Consider the following 22,507-nt stretch of genomic DNA (forward strand, 5'->3'; position numbering starts at 1 on the left):
AGAAAGGGAGAAAAAGGATAGGAAATTCATTTAGTGTGTCTATTCTAACTCCATGAACAAACACAACAGTACTTGAATACTGTTTTCCCTGCTTTCAGCTCAGAAGGCTTCAGAATATTCTCTCCTACCCCTGTTCATTTCTGTGCCTATGGTCATTTGCTTTGTAGGTCAGCAACAAGATCTTCATAAAGAGAAAGTCTAATCTTTGTAGAATAGATAACCCATGAGTTCTGTCTTCAAATTAGTTTTAAAAGGTTATTGCTATCAATCAATACATTTTTCTCCAGGATCTTTACTGCTGTGTTTTAATAATCCTTCTTCCCACCTCCATAAGCTATCAAAGCCAAGTCTGAGTAGTTTAAAATGTTTCAGATCTTACTACCACAACCCTGACTCACTTTTATTACCCTGTTCAGGAGCCTTAGAATCATGTGCTTACCTTTGAAAAGGAAATATATGTTGTAAATAATCTAAATTAAACTTGGCTTTGAAATGCTGGAAACCCTCTGATTTACACTTCTCCTTACTTTGTTTTTTTTAATATACCTTCTTAGAAGTATTCAGGTGCATATGTATTATTTTCAGAATATCTGAACTGGGGCTATGACAGCATGACAAAGCAAAATAAAATTTCCTGTCTGTCTGTAGTTCTGTGGTCTTTATGCTTGTCTTGTTTCTTTACATAAGTTTATTGAATTTAAATTTCCTGGCCTTAATAAATTACAGGTAGAGGCTTAACTTACAATTTTTACACTTGAAGTAAGAGGCAGGGAGGTCTTACTCACATGGAGGGGAGAAGATAAGGCAGAGAGCTTATCTCAGTGGCATAAAAAGTTATGATTCAATTTTACAAGCATTTCTTAACTAACATTTTAAAAGTACTATATTTAAGGAACTTGGGCTATAAAAACAAAACTATAGAGTCTTCTGACTTCCAGGTGCTTATACTCAACTGACGGGTACAATATTTAACATATAAATAAATATATTCTAATTTATATATGGAGAGAACCCTAAAATGGGCAGATCAAGAAAACTATTCTATAGGTATAAGAGATAGTACATGTTAAACTTTGAATGAAAATAGGGATTCTAAGAGACAAAGTTGAACATGTAAAATATTCTGGGCTGAGGTATAGCTTATGTAATATTATTTTCTTTGCAAGCTCAAGTATGGATATATGTTGTTTTGTGCTTTTCAGACACTGCATTTTTTTTTTTTTTAACAAATTGAAGATTTGTGGCAACCTTGAATTGAGTAAATCCAACAGCATCATTTTCTTAACCATATATCTTCACATAGTATCTCTCACATTTTGTCAATTCTGATATATCAAAATTTTTTATTATTGTTATATCTGTTGTGGTGATTTGTGAGCAGTCATCTTTGATGTTATTATTGTAATTACTTTGAGGTGACACAAAGTGTAAGCAAATAAAACTCAAATAATCAATAAATGCTGTATGTGTTCTGGCTGCTCCATCAACAGGGCATTCTCGATTTCTCTCTTTCTACTCGGACCTTCCTATTTCTTGAGATACAACAATATTGAAATTAGGACAGTCAGTAACTCTGCAATGGCTTTTAAATGTTCAAGTCAAAGAAACAGTTATTCCATGAGGTGAATTTCATTTTTGTCTTATTTTAAGAAATTGTGGTTAGTCACCCCAGCCTTCTGCAACCATTACCCTGATCAATCAGTAACCATCAATATCAAGATAAAAACTTCCACCAGCAAAAATTTACACCTTGCTCAAGGATCAGGTGATGGTACACACACACACATACACACACACACACACACACACATATATTTTAGACATTATATGATTGTACACTTAATAGACTTCAGTATTGTGTGACAATAACTTGTATATGCACTGGGGAACCAAAAATTTTGTGAGACTCACTTTATCATGATACTTCTTTCATTGTGGTGGTCTGGAACTGAACTTGCTATATTTTTGAAACATGCCCTTAAAGTCTCACCTTCTGCAAGAAGTTTTTCCTCATTTTTTTGTATGCTAGTTCCCTCCCTCTGAGATTACTTCAAATTTATTAATTATATAGTATTGTGTTGTTCTATAACTATATTATATTTTAGTATATAACATAACAGTATTATAGTATGTAATATGGTAAAATAATTTATATAACATTATATTAATCATATCTAATGGTATTGTTAGATTATCTTGTGTAGTTATGGCATTGTTGGGGCTCATGGAGGACCCCAAAAAGGGTAGGGTTTGAGACCAATGTTATGAGTTATCTCAAAGGAATTTGCTGGCAAAGACCCATTCCCAAATTGAGGGGCAATGTTTATTATAAATGCAATGCCAATTAAAGTGGGCTAAATTCTAAGAGAAGTTAGCAAAGACCCAGGGGTAAGAAGATAAATTTATAGGAAAAGTGAGAGAAACCAGATGTTTCATGTCACTGATATGCTAATTTTATGGTTTAGAGGTAGAGTTGAGGAGTGGTCTTGCTCTGACTTTGTGCACAGTTAGAATATCCATAATTCTCTGGGCAGAGCTCACAGGGGAAACCTTTTGTAGGCGTATTTTTAGGTCTGAAATGTCAGTAGGTTGGACACCCAATTTTGTTCTGCTCTTGTGTCAACTTTAAGCACTCATTAATTATTATTGCTCATTAATATTTATTATTGTTCTCAGAAACTCTATTATCAGTAACCATTAGGCAGTTATCAGCCAGCAATATTTGTAGCCATAGCATCTTGGTCATATAGAGTAAATTAGGTGTTATATTAAATATCTTGTTTGTAAGTAGTTGTTTGCATGTTATACTTAGTATTACCAACTAGCACTTCATAAACACTTTTTGACTTGAAAAATAACTGAGTGTTTAAATATACTACAATATCAATATGATTTGGTAACTCGACATAATATTTAAAAAGCTAATTTTGGTTACCTTGTATCTAGAAATGTATCAACTACAATTGACTAGTTCTTTGATTAAGCAACTCACCGAATACTATGCTCACTTCTAGGTACCTGATTTTAGAGAGGATCTTTACAATTGAAGCATATTAGGAAAAGGTTACCAGAAAAATGAGAAAAAAAGAGCTTTTACCATATGAAGATTGGTGGGAGGAATTGATTTTGTGTAGCATGAAGAAAACATTAGAGGGAACATAAAAGTTGGCTCCAAATATTTCAAAAGTTAATATAGAAGAATGATTATATTTTTCTGCTTCTGCCCAGTAGTAATGGTGGTGTTGAAGTTATGGGGTTCAGTCAGATTCTTCCTATGCCAGGTCACCAGAATGATGGGATTAGACATCAAATGATGAGGTAGGGATTACAGGACAGTGTTGAGAGTCATTTCAAAAGAATTTGTACTCAACTAACTCAAGTGACAAAGATTTTTTTATGCTGCTAATAATGGGGCAGATTCCAAGAGGAGCTAGCAAGTGTGAGGAGTGTGAAGTTAGGTTTCCACAGATATCAAAACAGGATGAAGGGAGGGGAAAAGTATCTTATTATGCTATCTCTGACTAATCACTGAGTCAAGAAATTGACTAAACAATAAAATTCCTGACAAAGAGGTCCAGACTTAACCTGGCCCAAACTGTCTTGGATCAATGACAGGACATAAGCCTTTTGACATAAAGAATGGGTGAATAAAGAGAAGTGAAAATTGACCAATTGTAACTCTAAATGTAAAAATGACCTAATTGTAGTTTGGATTGCAAAGCCAATCTGAACCTTGAAGGGGAGGAGTAGAGAACCAAGTTAATATAAAACTTTCTCCTGATTCTGTATTTAGTGTGTCCTCCGTGGGAGGACACCTGAATCTGATGTGGGTTAAGATTCCTTTCTAATTCCCAGCCCCCATGAATCCCAATGGGAGATATCTAGGCTTTCCCAGCCCCCATCGGATCTGAGCTAACTTGGGCTGCCCCAGTCCCCACTCTAATGATCTGCTCAGGTTTCCCCAACCCCCAATCCTAGCACAAACAGTTTCCTCCTTCTCTAAAACCCCATTGAATTCTATGCAATTCTAACCCTGCCTGAAACCAGGACTTCACCCACCTTCAAGATTACCAAAAGCCCCCATTATAAAAAGGGGAACCCTGGAGCCCACTCTTTGCAGGAGCCCCAAACATAGCATATGCCGGCCATGCCAAGGGTTCCTGTTCGCCCAGCACTAGCCCTGGCCCTGGCGTCTTTCTACCTTTAATCTTACTTAAATTCCTTTACAGAGGACTCTTGCGCTCCACTAGACCTCATTTAGCCCTGTAACCTTGCGCCGAATCCAATGGGGTTGCAGGAGAGCTCTATTTGACTCCCTGTACCCCAAACTTGCCACTAGACCTCAATTAACCCTAACTTCATTAATTTTTTTTATTTTAATTTTTATTTTTTTTATTTTAATTTTATTTTAATTTTATTTTAATTTTTATTTTAATTTTTTAATTTCAAAAGTTGGGGGGGAAACCTTTGAACAATTCAAGTTCTTCATTAGCAAAAGTCTTTGAGATTAAAATGTCACTTTTAGACATTTCAGGCTTCTAAGGTCCTTCCACTTCTGATATTCCAAAATTCCTAATGTTTTTCCATAATGCTCTGCAATACTGAGCAAGGCTGGGGACATTACTAGGACAAATCTTTTGAATGTCAACTGGACCTTCTGATAATTCAGTCCCTTCCTCACTCACTTAGATTAGGATAAAGTGAAAATGATGTAAATTGTGTCCCCTTTAATCTTTGGGGGGAGAAGAGTTGGAAAGGAATCTTTGGGACAAGGGTCTACCTGAGCCTCAAACCCTGGGAGGGGCACACCTTTCCTAGACAATTCCCAATTAAGTAATCTTATTCAATTGGAAATGAGGGGGGGGGGGCTAATATGGACTGAAATCTTTAGCAAATTGTTTTATTAGTGTAAATAAATTTCATTCTTTGCCACAGATCTCCTGCCTGTATTTATTGGGGTTTGTGAATTCTTTTACAAAACCTGCGCAACCCACCAAAGGGATCCTATTGCTATTAGGGGATCTCTTACTCTTGATTCTTACACCTCTTTAAAAAGAACATCAGAGATATGTTGGAAACAGTAGGCATAAGGAGTAATAAAATGGGAATGATGGCAGCAGAGATAGGTAGAGTAGATCAAAGACTGAAAAAGTTCAAGAGTATGATCAATATTTAAGATTCCCCTGGAATAACTACTTTTGTCAGATGCCACAGACAGACAGAATGGTAGCAAATACAATGGAAGAAAGTCTCAGCTGGGAGTGGACTTTCTCCTTTCAGTTGTGAAGATTAGTAGCTGAGGAGGGTCTCTTTTCTCCTCCCTCCCTCCTACTTCCTCCCTACATCCTTTTCTGAGATTTATTTATGCTAATCTTCCACTATTGTAAAGTATTTAGTCATTAAGCTTAATTCTTTGATGTCTCCACATTATCATTGCCTACATCTTACCACTATCCTTATTTTCCTTCCATGAAATCTGCCTCAGTGATGATGACTACAATAGGGGAACTTTCACCCTCATCATGCTCAACCTCCATTTCATGTCATTTTTCTAGTTGTGGTTTTATGTGTCATTCTCCTATATTAGGATATAAGTTCCTTGTGATTAAGTATTTTTCCTTCCTTGTAGTAGTATTGAAGTAGGATTATCACTCTGAGATTTGTGTACCCTTTGATCAGGATCTCTCAGGCTCCAAGGAGTCTAGGCAAATCCCAAACCTTTCTGGATAAGAGAATCAGTACTATTCAGGGGCAAATCAACTCCCATAGAAATTCTAAATTCTCATTCAATTGAGAGGAATTCTGATCAGATCAGCTCAAACTGTCCCAGCCCCCATCAAGATACCCAATATAATAGCTTCCCTCAACTAAGGTCTTTACAGATGGACCTAGGTAGCTCACTCAGATGCCAGGACCCTTCTGCCCACTGAGAAAGCATTCTCAGTGCCAAATCTCCATTTTCCCATAGATCTGCCACTATAGAAGTCAGATTTCTATCCAACAATAAACTTTCATTTTGCAATTAATAATTCGGGAATGAGTGAATTCTTTCACTCCTAAACTTGCAGCCAATTTAAAGGGGATTATTAACAACTCTCTTATTGCCACTAACTCTTGACCACTAGGAATTGAGGCCACTCAAACTGCATCAGTATCTTCCACAGGATAAATATCTCTCTTCCTTTCTGTCTGTGTCTACTTTTGTTTCTGTATGTGGCTTTCTCTCTCTCCTTTCTTTGCTCCCTTCCCTCTCTCCTTGCTTTCTCCATTCCCTTGCCTATTATTTTGCTAACTATAATCTTAAATATTAAAAGGTAGCCTTGGGTTAGGATGGGAAATGAGTTTGAAGGAGTTTTGTCTTTTTCCCTAGGACCTTAAACTTCTGCCTTGGGAAGTTAAAACTCCATTTTAATTTTATGAATGATTCCAAGTAGAAGTCTAAGACTTGAAAAAACTTACTTAGATTTCCCTTATGAACATGACCCATCTGGCTTAATACTCCCCTAGTGGTGTTTCCTTACATTATTTCTTACCCCTTTTCCACATATTCCATTTTATAGATGGAAGAAATAAGAACTCTCAAAGAGTAAGGTCATATGATAAATTTCCCAACCCTTATAGGCTTTGCTTCTTTCATTCAAGAGTTCATTATTAGTATCCTATTTCTTACACCTACATAACAGTATCTTTTTAAAACCTGGGATTGAGAGATCTGCCCAATACAATTCAAAAAGTAATAGGAGAGATTTAGATAGTAATGTGAAAGATTTTTTTCAGACAGAAAAGTACTTAAAAATGCTACAATGAAGTATTTGAACAGTGGCCAGGAGTTAAACACAAGAAGGGGAAATCTGGCAGTTAGCTGTCTTAGATTTAGGTAGAGACCTTTTTCAAAGAAAAGAAGCTAAACTACATGATCACTTGAATTTCTGTACATTACTAAAGGCCTGAGTAGAATGCTTATTTTATTTATCATTTCTTTCTTTCTTTTAGTATTTTGAATACATCATCATGTTTTTGCCCATACAATGCAGCAGTTTCACTGAGCATGTGCACTAACTTCATTAATGGGTTAGTTTTATTTATTTTCTGTTGCATAGTATTCATAAAGCACCATTTACCCTACTTGCTAATAAAATACATTTCTATTATTCAAGGATTAGCCAAAAAAAAAAAAAAAAAAAAGACAAACCTAGACAATGATATCCTGAATATATTGGCACAATTTAATACCGTACTATTACATTGAAAACATAGACATCTATTATTTTTAATCTACTTAATATTTAACATAGTTTTACATAATACTTTTGACAGACAAAAATATATATTTTAGAACCTTCATATGCATAGTCTGGCTAATAGCAGACTTACAATAAATTGGTTCCTAATTGCACATTATACCAGAGCAAATCAGCTTGAAGAATGGAGGGGAAAATGACCATTTATATTTTTAAAACATTAACTCATTTCATTGCGTAAAACTAATAACCAAAATCCAATAGTCACTGAACTAAGTTCATTTCTTTCAAGTTTACATTCTGTTCAGTCCTATAAGATTCTCTTAATTATATATATATATACCAAATATTTTGTTGGATTTAAACAACTGAGTGAATAGCTTATTTGGACTAATCTTTAACATCCCAGTTAACCAAAAACATCTTGAGGTTATGTATGAATTCTTGAAATACCTGGAAACATGGAAGCATGTCATTCCCAGTCATTTAAAAACACATTAACATAAAGAATGAAATCATGATAAGAATGTTTTATCTATAAGAAATAGGCCTAACTCTTTAGCACTCTATTTTGTAGATCAAATACAGATCTGCTTTGAAAGGAGTTCCCTAACCTAGGAATTCCTAATACAATGAAATCACAGGTCTGAACCTACCTTAACCTCAATATAGATGCAGGCTAAATTTCTTAATTTACAAAATGCATACTCTAACAAATTTCTATTCACATCATTTAATCATTGATTCAAGGTTGCAAGGGACCCCAGAATCTTGAAAAATTTTTTGGTAAAGTGATTATTTCCCTAACAATTTCATTATATATTTAGAGTTATATTCCCATGGGTATAAAAAAATACTACTCCCTATCCCAAACGTAAATTGTATGGTGATAAAGGGTTTTAGATGATTATTTCTATGACATTTTGGCAATTCTAGTACTCCTGCATCATTATTTAATCTTGGAATTGCTCTTTATGCCCAGCAGTTCAACTTTTTCTTGGAAACTTCCAGTATTTTGTTGCTTTGTGCTCTTTCCTCCCCTTTCTTAGAAACCTGAGAACCTGTACCAGCAGAAATTTATCCATGCCTGGAGATTCCTTAACTCTAAAGGCTCTGCTTGTAGAATTTTTCTCTTCTCTTCTCTTGTGTTATTAAATATTTAGACTGAATTTTCCTTGTATCTGAGCATCTCTAGTGGCTAGTGGAGAATGGGTCATACCATCCCACTTCATAAAGATTGCCAAATAATTTAATATGTGATAACTTCCTGCCTAAGAATCTAGAAATTCATGTGACATTCATGTGATTAATTTTCCTATTATGTCTATTCTGAAAGTTCAATTCTGCACATAAAGCTTGCTTAGAATGAAAGTTATCTATGTTTCATTCAGGAAATTTGGAAACTGTTGTTTCAGGAATATGAATGTTGATATTCTACATTGAAAGCTAAATCAACTTGGATTCTGTTTATATAGAGTTAAAACTCAATTACTGGAAGAATAAAGACTTTAGGTCAAAATGATTCAGCTTTTCTATTTGTTAATTGCTCAGCTCCTAACTTCACTTTTTCCCCCCCTACAAATAAATCATGTTACAACTGAAATATAACTGGTGGAAAAACTACTTTAAGATTCCATAATGAACGTATACAATTATACATATGTACTAATATGTACACATATATTTTTAAAACTCCAGAAAAGGAGCAAAAATAACATAATGAACAACCTCATGAAAGTTATGTTAACATCAAATGTTAAAATTGATGGCTTCTTCCTTTTGGCAGCAGGATTTATTTCCACTTTTCTGATTCTCTACTTTCATCTTGGCCTTTATATTCACTGGATTCTCTTCTTTGTGATTATCCACTCAATATGGAGAATAAGCTTGGGAGTGAGTAAATGCCACAATATGCCATGCACTATTAGTCCAAAACCAAGGTAGGTAGGTTTTAGTCTTCTAGATTTCCTATTATTAAGATGATTGCCAGGGAAATTAAAAGCAAATGGGAAATATTTAGTAGAATGCATAATGATTTAACAATTTGCTTTTTAGTTAGTTTAGCTTGAGCTGTGCTGGTAACATTTATGTTCATCTACCTTGATATTTCCTTCCATTACTGATGTCAAAAGTGAAGCCAGAAATTGTTCTTTTTACATGACAGCAAAATTATATTAACTTCAGGCATTCCCTTTTGTTGAATTTCTAGTTCAAATTATTGCTTCCAAATTTTTCTAATAATAAATCTCTTCTGCTCCTAAGTATACTTTATAAATAGATATTAGTGCTGAGCTTACTTAGGGAACCCAAAGCATTTGTCTCCGACAGAAGATTTTGTTTGTTGAAAACTTCGAACATCACAAAACACCTTCTTAAAGATTGTCATGAATTTTTATCTGGAGTCTGGGCTCAGAACAATAGGTTAGCAGCCATTACTATGAAAATCATCAAATGAAAAAAGACAACTATGTTATGTAGCTGATAGACTTTGTCTTCTATTTTGAATAGAAATTATAGAATTTTCTGAAACCTCATTTCAAGAACAATTTAGTGGCTAATTCACTATACTTTTTTTAAGGGGTGACATTAGGCTGTTCACTTAGTGTAAAATAATGGCTACTTTTTCTGTATGGGTCATCTCCTCCCAAGACTTTGATTGAGGTCATCAATTTTCTTCTCTAATTGTAAACATTTACTCCCCCTGTGGACCCTGCAGAATACATACATTTTGAAAAATATTCTACAAACCCCTTGGTACTATCTCTTTCAATAGGATATTATTTTATTCCTGGAAATTTGTAAAATTATCTGAAAATGTATGTGGCAGTCAAATGTAAATGTTGATTTCACAGAAGGCTACCCACCCATCCCTCTTGATGTAGCTTGGATTGGTGCAGTGATATTTAACTCTGGTTACACAATGTTTTGAAGTATTACTTATACTTAATCTTTTTCCTTAAATGCTGCATATCATCCTTTGTTGGCTATGTGATTGCAATACCCTGTATGGGAAGGGAAACAGTATTTCATTTCATTGGAGTCATTGTAAGTTATCTTCAGTACTGGACCCTTCTGGGCTTGACGCAATGTCAAGGAGGGCCTCTTTATTTGTAAAAGTTGAGCTGAGAGTCAAACTCTGCCGAGGCTTCACAGGTGCAAGCTCATCTAATTTAATATTTTCATTTTTGACCAGAATTGTCTTGTCCATATTCTCTTCACTGTGTCTGGCAACTACAGCGTCAAGGAAGTCTAATTTGGGAGGCAGGGTTCCACTTTCAAAGAGGTATTTGGCAAGATAAGAGACGAAGATATTGGTCAAGAAGGAGATGGACATAGCAAATGTTTTAAATGGAAACCTCTGGTGATAAATGCCATCTTCATCACGGTAATGACCAGGATATAAGATCAATGGCTGCAGGTAAAGATATGGTTCTCCTCCAGTTATTCTGAATAAAAGACCAAGCACATATCCTGCCATGGCACCATATGTATTGGTTCCCTTAATAAAGAGCACACACAAGAGTTGAGGAAAGATTATTATGTAAACAAGGTCAGAACTGAGATACCAGAGTCCATAAACAGATTTGGCTAACAGGGCCATTGCAGTAGCTGCTGCTCCAAAAAGAAACACAGTGAGTCTCATAACCCAGACGATTTCCCTATCAGATGCCTACAAGAAAAAAAAAAAAATCACAGTATTAATGGATTGACTCACTTCAATTAAAAAAAAATAGCTGTCTTCTTTTATTTTTTAAAAATTTGCAGTTTTCAGTGGTTCAGATAGCTTTATGCAAAAATAAAGTTACACAGTAGGACCATGTCCAATGTACTCGGTGTTCTCCTAGTAGGGGTTCATTTCCAAGGTTCTATATGTATTCCATAATTAAAAGATGAAAGAATATAGTTATGAGCTTGTGTCCCTTCTTATTACAGGGAGAAGAAAGGAGAAAAATAAACTCATCTGCAAGAATGGAAGCTAATCTTTGTACACATTTTGTACATTATTTAATTTAGTGGCATGAATGACTTTAGCATTCCTTAGAAGCATTATGGCCAAGGGTATCATGGAATAGGAGTTGGAGAATAATCAAGCCTTTGGTAATCTTAAGGGTATTTTTTTCTCATTTCTCCATGCCCTCCCAAAGGGATAATGTAGTACTTCACTATAGGATCAAATAGGACAGCTAAATGCTACAGTTGATACAATGCTAGACTTCTATAAGTCCAGTGTTATATCCATAGCCTCAATGATCTTATTTGCATTATGAGTTTTTATAATAATATTATTATACTTGCAGCTCCTACACTAAGGATCAAGTGAAATAATATATTTGAAAAATATAAAATACTATATAAATGCCAGCTGTTATTGATAGGTATGCGTAACACCATTCAGGTGATGCTTAAATTCCCTTTAGAAGTCTGATACATTTCCAGGTTATATTTTATACTACTCCCTTCACATATTTTATACTGCTGCTAAACTGGTTAACCAAACTAATCAAAACCATTTCTTCTCTGAACTCTATATAACAATGGTTAGCATTTATATAGGATATTAATGTTTGATTTTGTAAAGAACTTTACTATCTCATTTAATCCTTACAACAACACTGAAAAGTAGGTGCTATTATCATCCCTGTTTTACAAATGAAAAAACTGAGGCACTCAGAAATTATGTAATCTCAAGCTACATTGAGTAAGACATCTAGTCAATTGGCTAAAAGGATATTGCTAAGCATACTTATAGATATTAAGTAAAACATCAAGCTAAAAACATAATTTGTACCCAGAACCTGCTATACAGGGGAATGCCCCAGCTTATTTCATGCTCTTAAATGAAATAGGAAATAAGGAATCCCCTTAGGAAAAAAGGGAGACAGAATGATTGTTTTTAAAATAGTACTTACATTTTGTCTGAATGATAGTTGGTAGATATTTCGAGCAAACATTGAACTTGCTGATAGGATAGAAGAATCTGCAGATGACATTACAGCAGCTGATACTGCACCAAGGCCAAAGAAAGAAATGTATACTGGACAGAGATACTGCAGCACAATGGGTAAAATCATATCTGCTTCTTGCCTTTCTATGGGTTCTGGAAGACCATATGTAGTCTTATTCCAATCTGTTGGATTGAAAATTTGCAAAATTCAGATTTACTATTCATTCAAATTCTGAGCATATAGAAGTAGAAAAAAATATAGAAAGGATTCTCTCCCCCAAACCTTTCCTTTATAAAACAAAACAAAACAAAACAAAACAAAAAACAAAAAACAAAAAAAAAAAACCTAATTCCCAGTAAGATTAAGTGATTTACAATTCTGATGGATATGGTGATTTTCAACAATGAGATGAACCAAATCAGCTCCAATAGAGCAGTAATGAACTGAACCAGCTACACCCAGAGAAAGAACTCTGAGAGATGACTATGAACCACTACATAGAACTCCCAATCCCTCTATTTTTGTCCACTTGAATTTTGGTTTTCCTTAACAGGCTAATTGTACACTATTTCAAAGTCCGATTCTTTTTGGACAACAAAACAACTGTTTGGACATGTATACATATATTGTATTCAATTTATACTTTAACATATTTAACATGTATTGGTCAACCTGCCATCTGGGGGAGGGGGTGGGGGGAAGGAGGGGAAAAATTAGAACAAAAGGTTTGGTAATTGTCAATGTTGTAAAATTACCCATGCATATATCTGGTAAATACAAACTATTAAAAAAAAAGATTAAGTGATTTATCCAAAGTAAAAGAGACAGAGCTGGAATTCAAATACAGACTTTTAGTTCCAGGTTCTATATTTTAGGAATGACATTGATAAACTGAAGACTATGCAGGGGAGGGCCACAAGGAGGGCAAGGAGTCTCAACTTCATGTCATGTGAAGATTGGTTGGTTTAACCCAGAGAAGACCTGGGAGAGCAGCAAGGGACATGACAACTGTATTCAAGTATTTGCAGGATTAGGACATGAAAGAGGGAATAGATTATTTCTATTTGGGTACAAAAAGGAGGCAATCTAGTAGCAACAGGTGAAATTTGAGAAGGGGAAGATTTACACTTAATATAAGGAAATACTTTGTGACAATTAGAATTGGCAAAACCAAAACCAAATGGACAGCTTTGAGAAGGAATGAATTCTCCTTCATTTGACACCTTTAATCAAAGTCTAAATGATCACTTATTCAATGTGATATAGGGTAGATTTTTTTCTGGGTATGGTTTGGACTGGATGGGCTCTTCAACACTTAATTTCAAACAGTGACAAATCAATTAAATATCATTTATTTATTTTTTTGGTGGGATGAATAAATATAGAGAGAATTTAACATGTATTCTTTGTTAAAAATAAGAATAAAACAATTTTCTTTTAAAAGCTGCTACTTTATGAACATTATTTCTTCTGTGCCTTAGATTATTACTTTTCTACCTTCACATAAGAATGAACTGGTATGTCAAGCACTGCAGAATTCTAAAACAATCTTGAGTCAAACTGTTCTAAAGGAATAGATATAATTGCCAAGGTCTTAAGAATGTGTGCATTTGCCTGCAGAATATTCTTCTCTGACAACTGTCATGAAAGATTTTAAAATTTAACCCAGATTCCCTGAAAAGTGATTTGGGCTATTTGACTCATGGAAGCTTTAAAACCAACATTTCTCAGGGCCCATTAAAAACTTTTTTTAATGCCTTTTATTTTTACATTACAGTTACTTCTGGATATAGCAATACACTTCTCTTTCCTCCTCCTCCTCAAGATATAGTAAACCTTTCCTTATAACAACAACAACAAAGACTAAAAAAATTAAAGAACACAACTGATACAGTGGTATCTGATAAGAAATAAAATATTCTAGTAATTCCTAATTTCTTTTCCAAGAGGAAAGTAATATATAACATTGCCTGTTCTCTGAGATCATTATTGCTTTTCAGTTGTTCAGAATCAGACTTCCTTTAAGTGACTATTGTCCCCATATTATATCATTCTGTAAGTGGTAATTTGCTTCTGAATAGTTCATTTTTCTTCACATCACATAATTTTATTGTTTTTTTTTTTTTTTTTTTCGGAATTCCTCATATTTGCAATTTCTTTTTAGCTATACTTCAATTGATCAGCATCCTTTTTATTTCTAATTCACAACATAATGTGCTGCTATGAATAATTTAGAACTTTTGATATCTTTCTTTCTTCCCTTTTTGGGAAAAAAGGAATACTAGTCAGATCTCTGGTTCAAAGTATATGAACAGTTTAGTCATTTTTCTTGAAAAATTTCAAATAGTTATCTAGAGGGGCAGCTAGGTGGCGCAGTGGAGAGAGCACCAGCCCTGAATTCAGGAGGACCCGAGTTTAAATGTGGTCTCAGACACTTAACACTTCCTAGTTGTGTGACCCTGGGCAAGTCACTTAACCCCAGCCTCAGTGGGGGAAAATTAGTTATCTAGAATGGTTAGATCAATAAACAACTTCAATAACACTTTGTCTCTTTTCCAAGATGCTTTCCAGTGTTTTGTTATTTATTTATTTATTTATTTTTGATCAAATATGGCAGTTTCCAGGATTTGTGGTAAAAGCACAAAGTTGTTTTAATTTTAAATTCTATAGCCAATAGTAATTTGGAGTATGATTTTATATGGTAATTTATAGTTTACAAATTTTCATTTGAAAACTTCATATCCTTTCACCAATTTGGTAATGATTTAATATTATATATTTGTTTCAGTGTGTATATCTTAGCTATCAATTTTTATCACTAATATTTGATGTGAATTTTTTTCCAATAAAGTTTTTACTTTTTTATCTTGATTGATTTACTCTGTGTAAATGATTTTTCATTTTGTGTGAGTAAATTATTTTATTTTTTGTGAATACCTATGTGACTTGTTTGGTTAAGAATTCTTTCTTTCACTATAGTTATGAAAGATATTGTCTTTTCTTCTTAGGTCACATAGCCATTTGGAGATCATTTCAATTTGAAATATGACTCATTTTATGCCAAATAAATTCAAAGGTTGGAAACCAATATCCAAATCAACCAAATAACAGGGGGTTCCAAGTCTACATATTAATGACTATAGTGTTGGCAGTAACAAAATAATATTTTACCTGTTGATGCTCCAATTGCACCAATAAGTACTGCAGGGAGGGCCATCACTAGGCACCCAAAAGCTGCCAAAAAGGATAGAACCTGAGCATAGGTTGCCGAAGATGATGACAGAACTCTTTGAAAATAGGCTTGCCATGGAATCCCTCCCATCATCTGCAAAGAAATCAAATGCTTACATCTGGGTCTGAAAACATTTCCAGAAATGACAGCTACAATATACTCCCCTATAATTTAATTATTGTTTGATTTCAAAGTATGACTATTATATTGCAGATAGTGAATAGGATATACTTATCTCATACATAATGACTTGCCAGAAATGTGGTACAGATTTTGATTCCTGTAAAAACTGGAATTACAAGAATTCATACACACACACACACACACACACACACACACACACACACATATATACAATTGGATTCTGTGGAAATCTTTCTATATCATAGGCCATCAAAATATATTTTTATAAGTTTACTGTTGACTTAGACTAGAGCACATCTCTATCTTAATGAGGCATTAAAAATGATTCCATAAATGGGAGATGCTAGTGGAGAATGTGACTAATAGAAGAGAAGGTATAACCTTGGACGTTGTACAATATCTATCGCTAAAAAATAGTACCCATTTTAGAAGATTGATTAAAAAAAGAAGAACTTGAAAATCAAAATGTGCCAGGTACCAGTGCTGCTAATGGGAAAGCCTAGCTGGCAAAGTAGTCTAGGACAAGACAGGATTTTTTTCTAGAGGGGATATATATATATATATATATATATATATATATATATATATATATATGTATATATAATATTGCTTGATGATGGCAGATGTGTTCTGAGATCTGTGATTTCTTCAATGTAAGGAATTCTTCGTGTGTAAATATTTTCTACTAGAATGTCATTATTTGCTAATTTACAGTTGTGGTAAGTGCCTGGTTACAAAAGCTCTTTTAAGTCTAAGACAGGACTTGGACCAGGTTTTACCTTACTCCTAAATTGGCTCTCTATCTACAATACTGTACATTTTTTTTCTTAGAAGACATTATATTTAAATATAGTTCTCTTCATTTTTTCAGACAAAATTACTTTTTCTTTCTTCTTCTGTCTCCTTCCCTTCCTTTACAACTCCCTCCCTCCCTCTTTCTTTCTCTGTCTCTGTCTCTCTTTTGTTTTAGTCATATATACATAATTTTGTGTGCAAATACATACACAAACACCCCCCATATATATATATATATATATGTATATATATACATATATATATACAACACATGTGCACATGTATGTATTGTATACAATACATACCTATGAATTCCTTGAAAACAAGGACTTATTTTTTGCTCTTTTCTTTTTATCCCTAGTCCCTAAATCTCTTTGTGGCATATAGTAAGTACTTAATAAATTCTTATTGACAATTGTCTTATTACACTAATTTCTCCTTCTCCTTGTTGCTGATCTCCACATTATTCTCCTATTTTTGATGAATATCAGCTTCTTTAACTCCAGTTACCTCTTTTTTCCACAATACATTAATTCCATTTCACTCTAATTATACCATATCATTTCTTAGATTTACATTAGCTCCAAGATCCAGAATTCTAAAATTACACTCTAAAACTAGTCACAATTGTTTCCTTTTTGTCAATTTCTCTCATACATATTATAGTCAAATTTTCAACTTTATTGTGTCCCTTTGCCCCTTGAATAATCTTATTTCTCCAAGTCCATCTCCCCCAGTCTGACTTTGCTTTCTTTTAAACCCAGCCTTAGTCTTGTTAATTGCTACTGTTTTACTATACATAGATACTTTAGAATATTCTCTGATTATATGTAGTGTTTTATCTATAAATGTGTATTTTTTAATAACTTTGTCATCTGATTTTTCCTTTCCTGCTCAATATCACTGTAAACATGAGTAGAGAAAAAAATGTACATTTTTGCTGATTGTGATCACTATGTATAGTATGTAACTTCAGCTGAGATCTTGTTGATGTATGAAAAATTTTCACTCCTATACATACTGATAGCTCATTCATTTTGTAACTTGCAGAGAGGCTATTCTAAACATTTTATTCTTTACTCTTTCGACTAAATCCATCAACAAGCTCCATGCTTATATTAGTTGGTCTTGCTAATTTTACTAAGAATCAAATCACAAGAATGTTAGATTTGCTAGGGAACTCAACTACTCATTTCATACATAAAAGTAATCTGTACTCTAACATAGTTTATAAATGATTCACCAGCCCCTGTTTGAAGACCTTCAAAATCTACCATCTCTTAAGTCATGAATGACACTTTTGAAGAACTTCAGTTGTTAGGCAATGCTTCTCTCACCCACTTCCTCTCTATCTCCTAATTTCTAGCTTAAATCAGTTTCTTTGAAATTTCAATCCATTGGTCTTAACTTGATTTTCTGAGGTCAAACAGAATAAATTTAACCTTTATTTTACGTGACGGCCCTTCAAGTATTTGAAGACAGCTATCATGTACACAATCCCCCTCCCTGCAAGTCTTCTTTTCTCTAGGCTCAATGAGTATATTATCTTTAAAAAAGACTGAATATAACTAATGTGACCTTCCTTAGTCTCCTTTTTATATTATCCATATTCCTTAGTACTTCTAATATCTTTCCTTTTGCTCACAAAAGAGACTATCCTATTTCTTCCTTTATATATTTTTCTATCAAGTTTCCTTCTGCTTTTTAATGAGACTTTATTTCAGCAGTCATCACTCTACACTTCTTCATCTTCAGTCTTTTCCTGTGCCTTGGGTCCTTCTCTCATCTTTTACAGAATTATAAAATATCACAGCTGGAAAGTATATCTAGTCCAACTTGAACATAAACAAGAATCCTTCAACTCCCCTATATTTCTTTAAAATATTTCCCCCTCATGCCAGAGTATATATATATTTTCCTATATATAGATATAGTCAAATTGTTCTTCTGCTAAAAAATCCTCAGTAGCTCCCTACTGACTTTTAAGTAAATTTTCAGTTCTTCTGCCTGGTATTTAAGACCCAGTCCCACTCTATCATTCTACTCATATTACTCGTACTATGCCCTTTATGCTCAAGTCAAATTGTAAAATTTTCTGCCCTTTTAAAATACACTTTACTGTAATGTTTCTTTACCTTTGTTTAGGCTGTTTCATATGCTAGAAAGGCATCTTCTCCAATAAGCAAAAAAGCAACATAATTTTTTACAAACTGATGTTGTTCAAAAGTTATCTCTATGTTTTTGTTTAACTAAGACTTTTGTATCATGTTAATAATATGCATATAAGACACCTTGTTAAAAGAAAGCTTTTAAAACTATGGCATTCTCAATGGAGTCAATTACTTTTTTTTTTGTAAGCAAAAAATAGCAAACAGTAAATTTTTTTTTTTATTCTTTTAAATTCCTGATCTATTTCAGACATCTTTGATAAGATTCCATTTTAGAACTTTGGGCAAGATAGAAGCATGACCTTCATTTAAAAAAAAAAGTTGTAGTAGTCACTAAAACTCAAAAGAATTCTTAAGTTAATGTGATAATATTGAATCTAATCATACTACAAAATTAAAATAAAGGATTATTACCCAAGGGAATACTTTTACATTAATCACATTGTTGTCATAATTTTTTTTTGCTTTATTTTTAAAAGTATTGTGATAGGCTTGTGGAAAAATAATTGGCAGTGTATCTTATTATGCCTCTTAAATTATAATGTGTAGACAGCTGCTTATTTTGCGTATGCATAAGAACAGTCTAGTCCCAGATCCAAAGTTATTATCCTTGTCTGTGACCTTGTTTTCTAACTTTAGCATCAGTCAACTCCATCAACAAGCCAAGATTTGCTTTTCATTATTGTCACCATGCTGCCACATACATTTGATGCTTCATTGAAAATGAAAAGATTCCCTGGGCTTACTTGGCCCATCTGACAGAATGTGACAGAATATGGGCTTTCCTGGGCCACCTGACATCTGGTTTAGTTAGGTACTTTTAGTCAGTTATTGTCTCTGTCAAAACATGAAGATTTATTCCATGACAAGCCAGATATTTTATTTGTAATATATCACTTACCAGTAAAAGAAAATTATCAATCCAAGTGTATACTTCATTTGATTTAAGAGATCCTAACCAAGGCTCCTGGAAAAGTTTATGCACAGCAGTGAATCCAATGTCTGCAACAGCATGATGTGACATCGCAAAAGGTACGCTGATCCACTGTACAAAAAATTAACATTATAACATGTTCAGGTTTTCATAAGTCTCCCAGCATTCTTCTTTAAACAACTCTAAAATATCATATCTATTTGAATCCTGGAATGGCAAAATCGACAAAAGGTTGGGGTAACATTTTTTCTAGCCCAAGACAACTTAGGTGGTCAGAAGGGAAAATTTAGGATACTGTATGGAAGAAATAGCAGCAAGCAGCAGTGGCAGGTCATGGAGGTTGCTGAAACAAGCAATAGTAGTAGTTTCAGGATCTCTCATTTCAGAGATTGTAAAGAGGTTAGACAATTGGTCAGCAGAAGATTCTAGGGGACCCTAGAGTGGATTCTAGGGGACACTGAGTGCAAGACGTTGTATTTCCCCCATATACTTCTGGATTGCACGTCCAAGGTGTAGAGAAGCACAGTACTTTTTGTCACAGGAATATGTAGTCCTTCCTTGGACTTGAAAACAGTGATCATCTCCCTCTCCTAATCAAACTATCTTGGAAGCACTGAAAACTTGCAGACCCCCAAATTATTTGAGGAAAAAAACAGCACAACAAAAACTGAAGGGGGGGACAATGTTTCTTTTATCCCTCTCTGTTATAAGCCCAACTTTAACATTAATTTGAAAGTCAAGAAATATGCTGAAAAAATGACTGAACAACAACAAAAGAAACCGATTGTAAAATCTACTATGATAACAGAAGACAACAATATGAACACAGTTACAAGTAAAGTTTCAATGAAAAAAAAAAAAGCAAATTAGATACAAACCCAACAAGAATTCCTGGAAGAGCTAAAGAAAAAAGTAAGAATGGTAGAGAAAAATGGGAGGTGGATAAGAACAATGCAAGAAAATTATATATGATATATATATATATCATATGTTATATATGACATATATATATCATACATTATATGTATGAAATGAGATGTCTTTTTATAATAACTTGACATAAGAGGCATAAAAGGATGATGAAAATAACACCTTAAAAACAAAACTGGTAAAATGATAAAAGAGGTACAAAAATTCCCTGAAGAAAAGAACTCCTTTAAATGCAGAATTGGTCAAATAGAAAGAAAGATATAAAAGTTCACTGAAAAAAATTCCTTAAAAATTAGAATTGGACTATGACACATCAAGAAAAAAACATAACAAAATAAATAACAAAATAAAAAGAATAAAAAAAAAGAAAATGTGAAATATTTCTTTGGAAAAACAAGTGACCTGAAAAATAGATCTAGAAGAGAAGATTTAAGAATTACTTAAAATTTTAAAACTACTTAGAAAGCCAAGATAAAAGAAAAAATAGCCTAGACATAATAGTTTAAAATTATCAAGGAAAATTGCCCCAATATTCTAAAACTAAGAGATAAAATAGACATGTAAAGACTCAATTGGTTATCTCCTGAAAGAGATGAAAATGTTCCTGTAATATTTTAGCCAAAGTTCAGAACTCCCAAGTCAAGCAGCCACATAAAAAAAAAACATTCAGATGCCATGGAGTTCAGAATTACATTCCGTGTTAAAATAAATGGAAGGCTAAGAATATAACATTCTGGAAGGTGAAGAAATTAGGATTATGACCAAGAATAATCTATATAGCTAATTTAAATATAATCCTTCAGGGCAAAGGAACATAATTGATAAAAAGACAAGATGAATAGAAAATTTGACATTTAAACATAAGATTCAAAAGAAAAATAAAAAGAGAAATGTGAAAGAAAATCACAAGAGACTTAATAAAGTTAAATGTTTACATTTTTATATGGGAAGAACTACATGTAATTTCTAATATTTTTTTTCATTATTGGTGCAGTTAAAAGCAGTCTACATAGAGGACATAGGCATGAATTGATTGAGTTGGGATGATCTCAAAAAAATGTAGGGTTGAAAAAGAGACATACTGTGAAAAAAGATACTGTGGGAAGGGAGGGGGAAATGGGGAAAATTATCTTAAATAAGAGAGATAAGCAAGAAAAAGATTTTATAGTGGAGGGGAAGATGGAGGAGTGAGCAACACTTGAACCTCATTCTCTTTGTAATTGGTTCAAAACGGGAAGAAAATATAAACAGACACACAAAGAGACTCAGTTGGAAATAGAACTCTATCTTACCATATAGAAGTAATAGGCAAAGGGAATAAGGGGAGATGGGGGATAAAAGGGAAGGTGAAGTAAGGGAGAAAGTGGTTCAAAGCAAAACAAATTTTTGAGGAGGGACAGAGTTAAAAAAAAAGAGAGAGAGAAGGATAAATAAGTTTTAATAGTTGAAAACAATTAAGAATTAAGAAAAACAACCAAAACTGTAAAAACATATTCAATGCTTGGTTCTAAATGAAATCCAGCCATCCCTGAGTGATATCTTGTTCTTAGTTACTTAGTTTTAATGATAATTAGTGATAACCCCTTACCTTCCATCCCCTCCATGATAGAAAATGGATATCAACTGACTTTTAGTTGACTTGTCATACAGAAATACTATTTTGAAAGTGGAAAAATAGTTGGCCAAACTCACCAGTCCCAAGAAAATGCAGAAGAGTTGGACAACATCAGTGTAGGCAACTGAATAGAGTCCACCCACCAGAGTATACAGAATTGCAATCAAGGCAGAAACAATAACTGAAATGTTTATATTGATATCAATAATCACACTGATGGTTGCACCTGAAGGAAAAGAAAATGCTATAATTGAAGTATTGTGAGTTATACTTTTTTTTTAAGATCATGAATGGTCAAAGGAGTTAAGCATAAAGAACAATTAAATTTTATTTTCTGTATAGTTTGATATCAGAGAATCAAAAAAAAGGAAGTAACTTGTCCAAAATCACAGAAGTAGTAAACAGATCCAGAATTAGAATCCAAGGCTTCAGATGAAATTCAGTATTTTTTTCTAATTCATCACACTGGAGAAAAGTATTTTCTACAAATGATGGCACTTTA

At 33.5% G+C, this 22,507-nt stretch overlaps 1 protein-coding gene across 1 annotated transcript in view; it reads right to left on the reverse strand.

Moving 5' to 3' along the window:
- Positions 1–7,225: 7,225 nt before the first annotated feature.
- SLC5A7 (solute carrier family 5 member 7) overlaps positions 7,226–22,507 on the reverse strand; it is a 34,041-nt gene continuing 18,759 nt past the window's right edge. The window contains exons 5-9 of the mRNA XM_074299667.1: positions 22,083–22,231; positions 19,428–19,571; positions 15,359–15,512; positions 12,152–12,369; positions 7,226–10,911 (exon numbers count right to left, since the gene is read on the reverse strand). Coding sequence (XP_074155768.1) covers positions 10,282–10,911; positions 12,152–12,369; positions 15,359–15,512; positions 19,428–19,571; positions 22,083–22,231 — 1,295 coding nt within the window. The 3' untranslated portion in view covers positions 7,226–10,281. The remainder of the gene's footprint in view (positions 10,912–12,151; positions 12,370–15,358; positions 15,513–19,427; positions 19,572–22,082; positions 22,232–22,507) is intronic.

This window comes from Sminthopsis crassicaudata, chromosome 3 (genome assembly GCF_048593235.1).
Source record: "Sminthopsis crassicaudata isolate SCR6 chromosome 3, ASM4859323v1, whole genome shotgun sequence".
NCBI classification, from domain to species: Eukaryota; Metazoa; Chordata; class Mammalia; order Dasyuromorphia; family Dasyuridae; genus Sminthopsis; species Sminthopsis crassicaudata.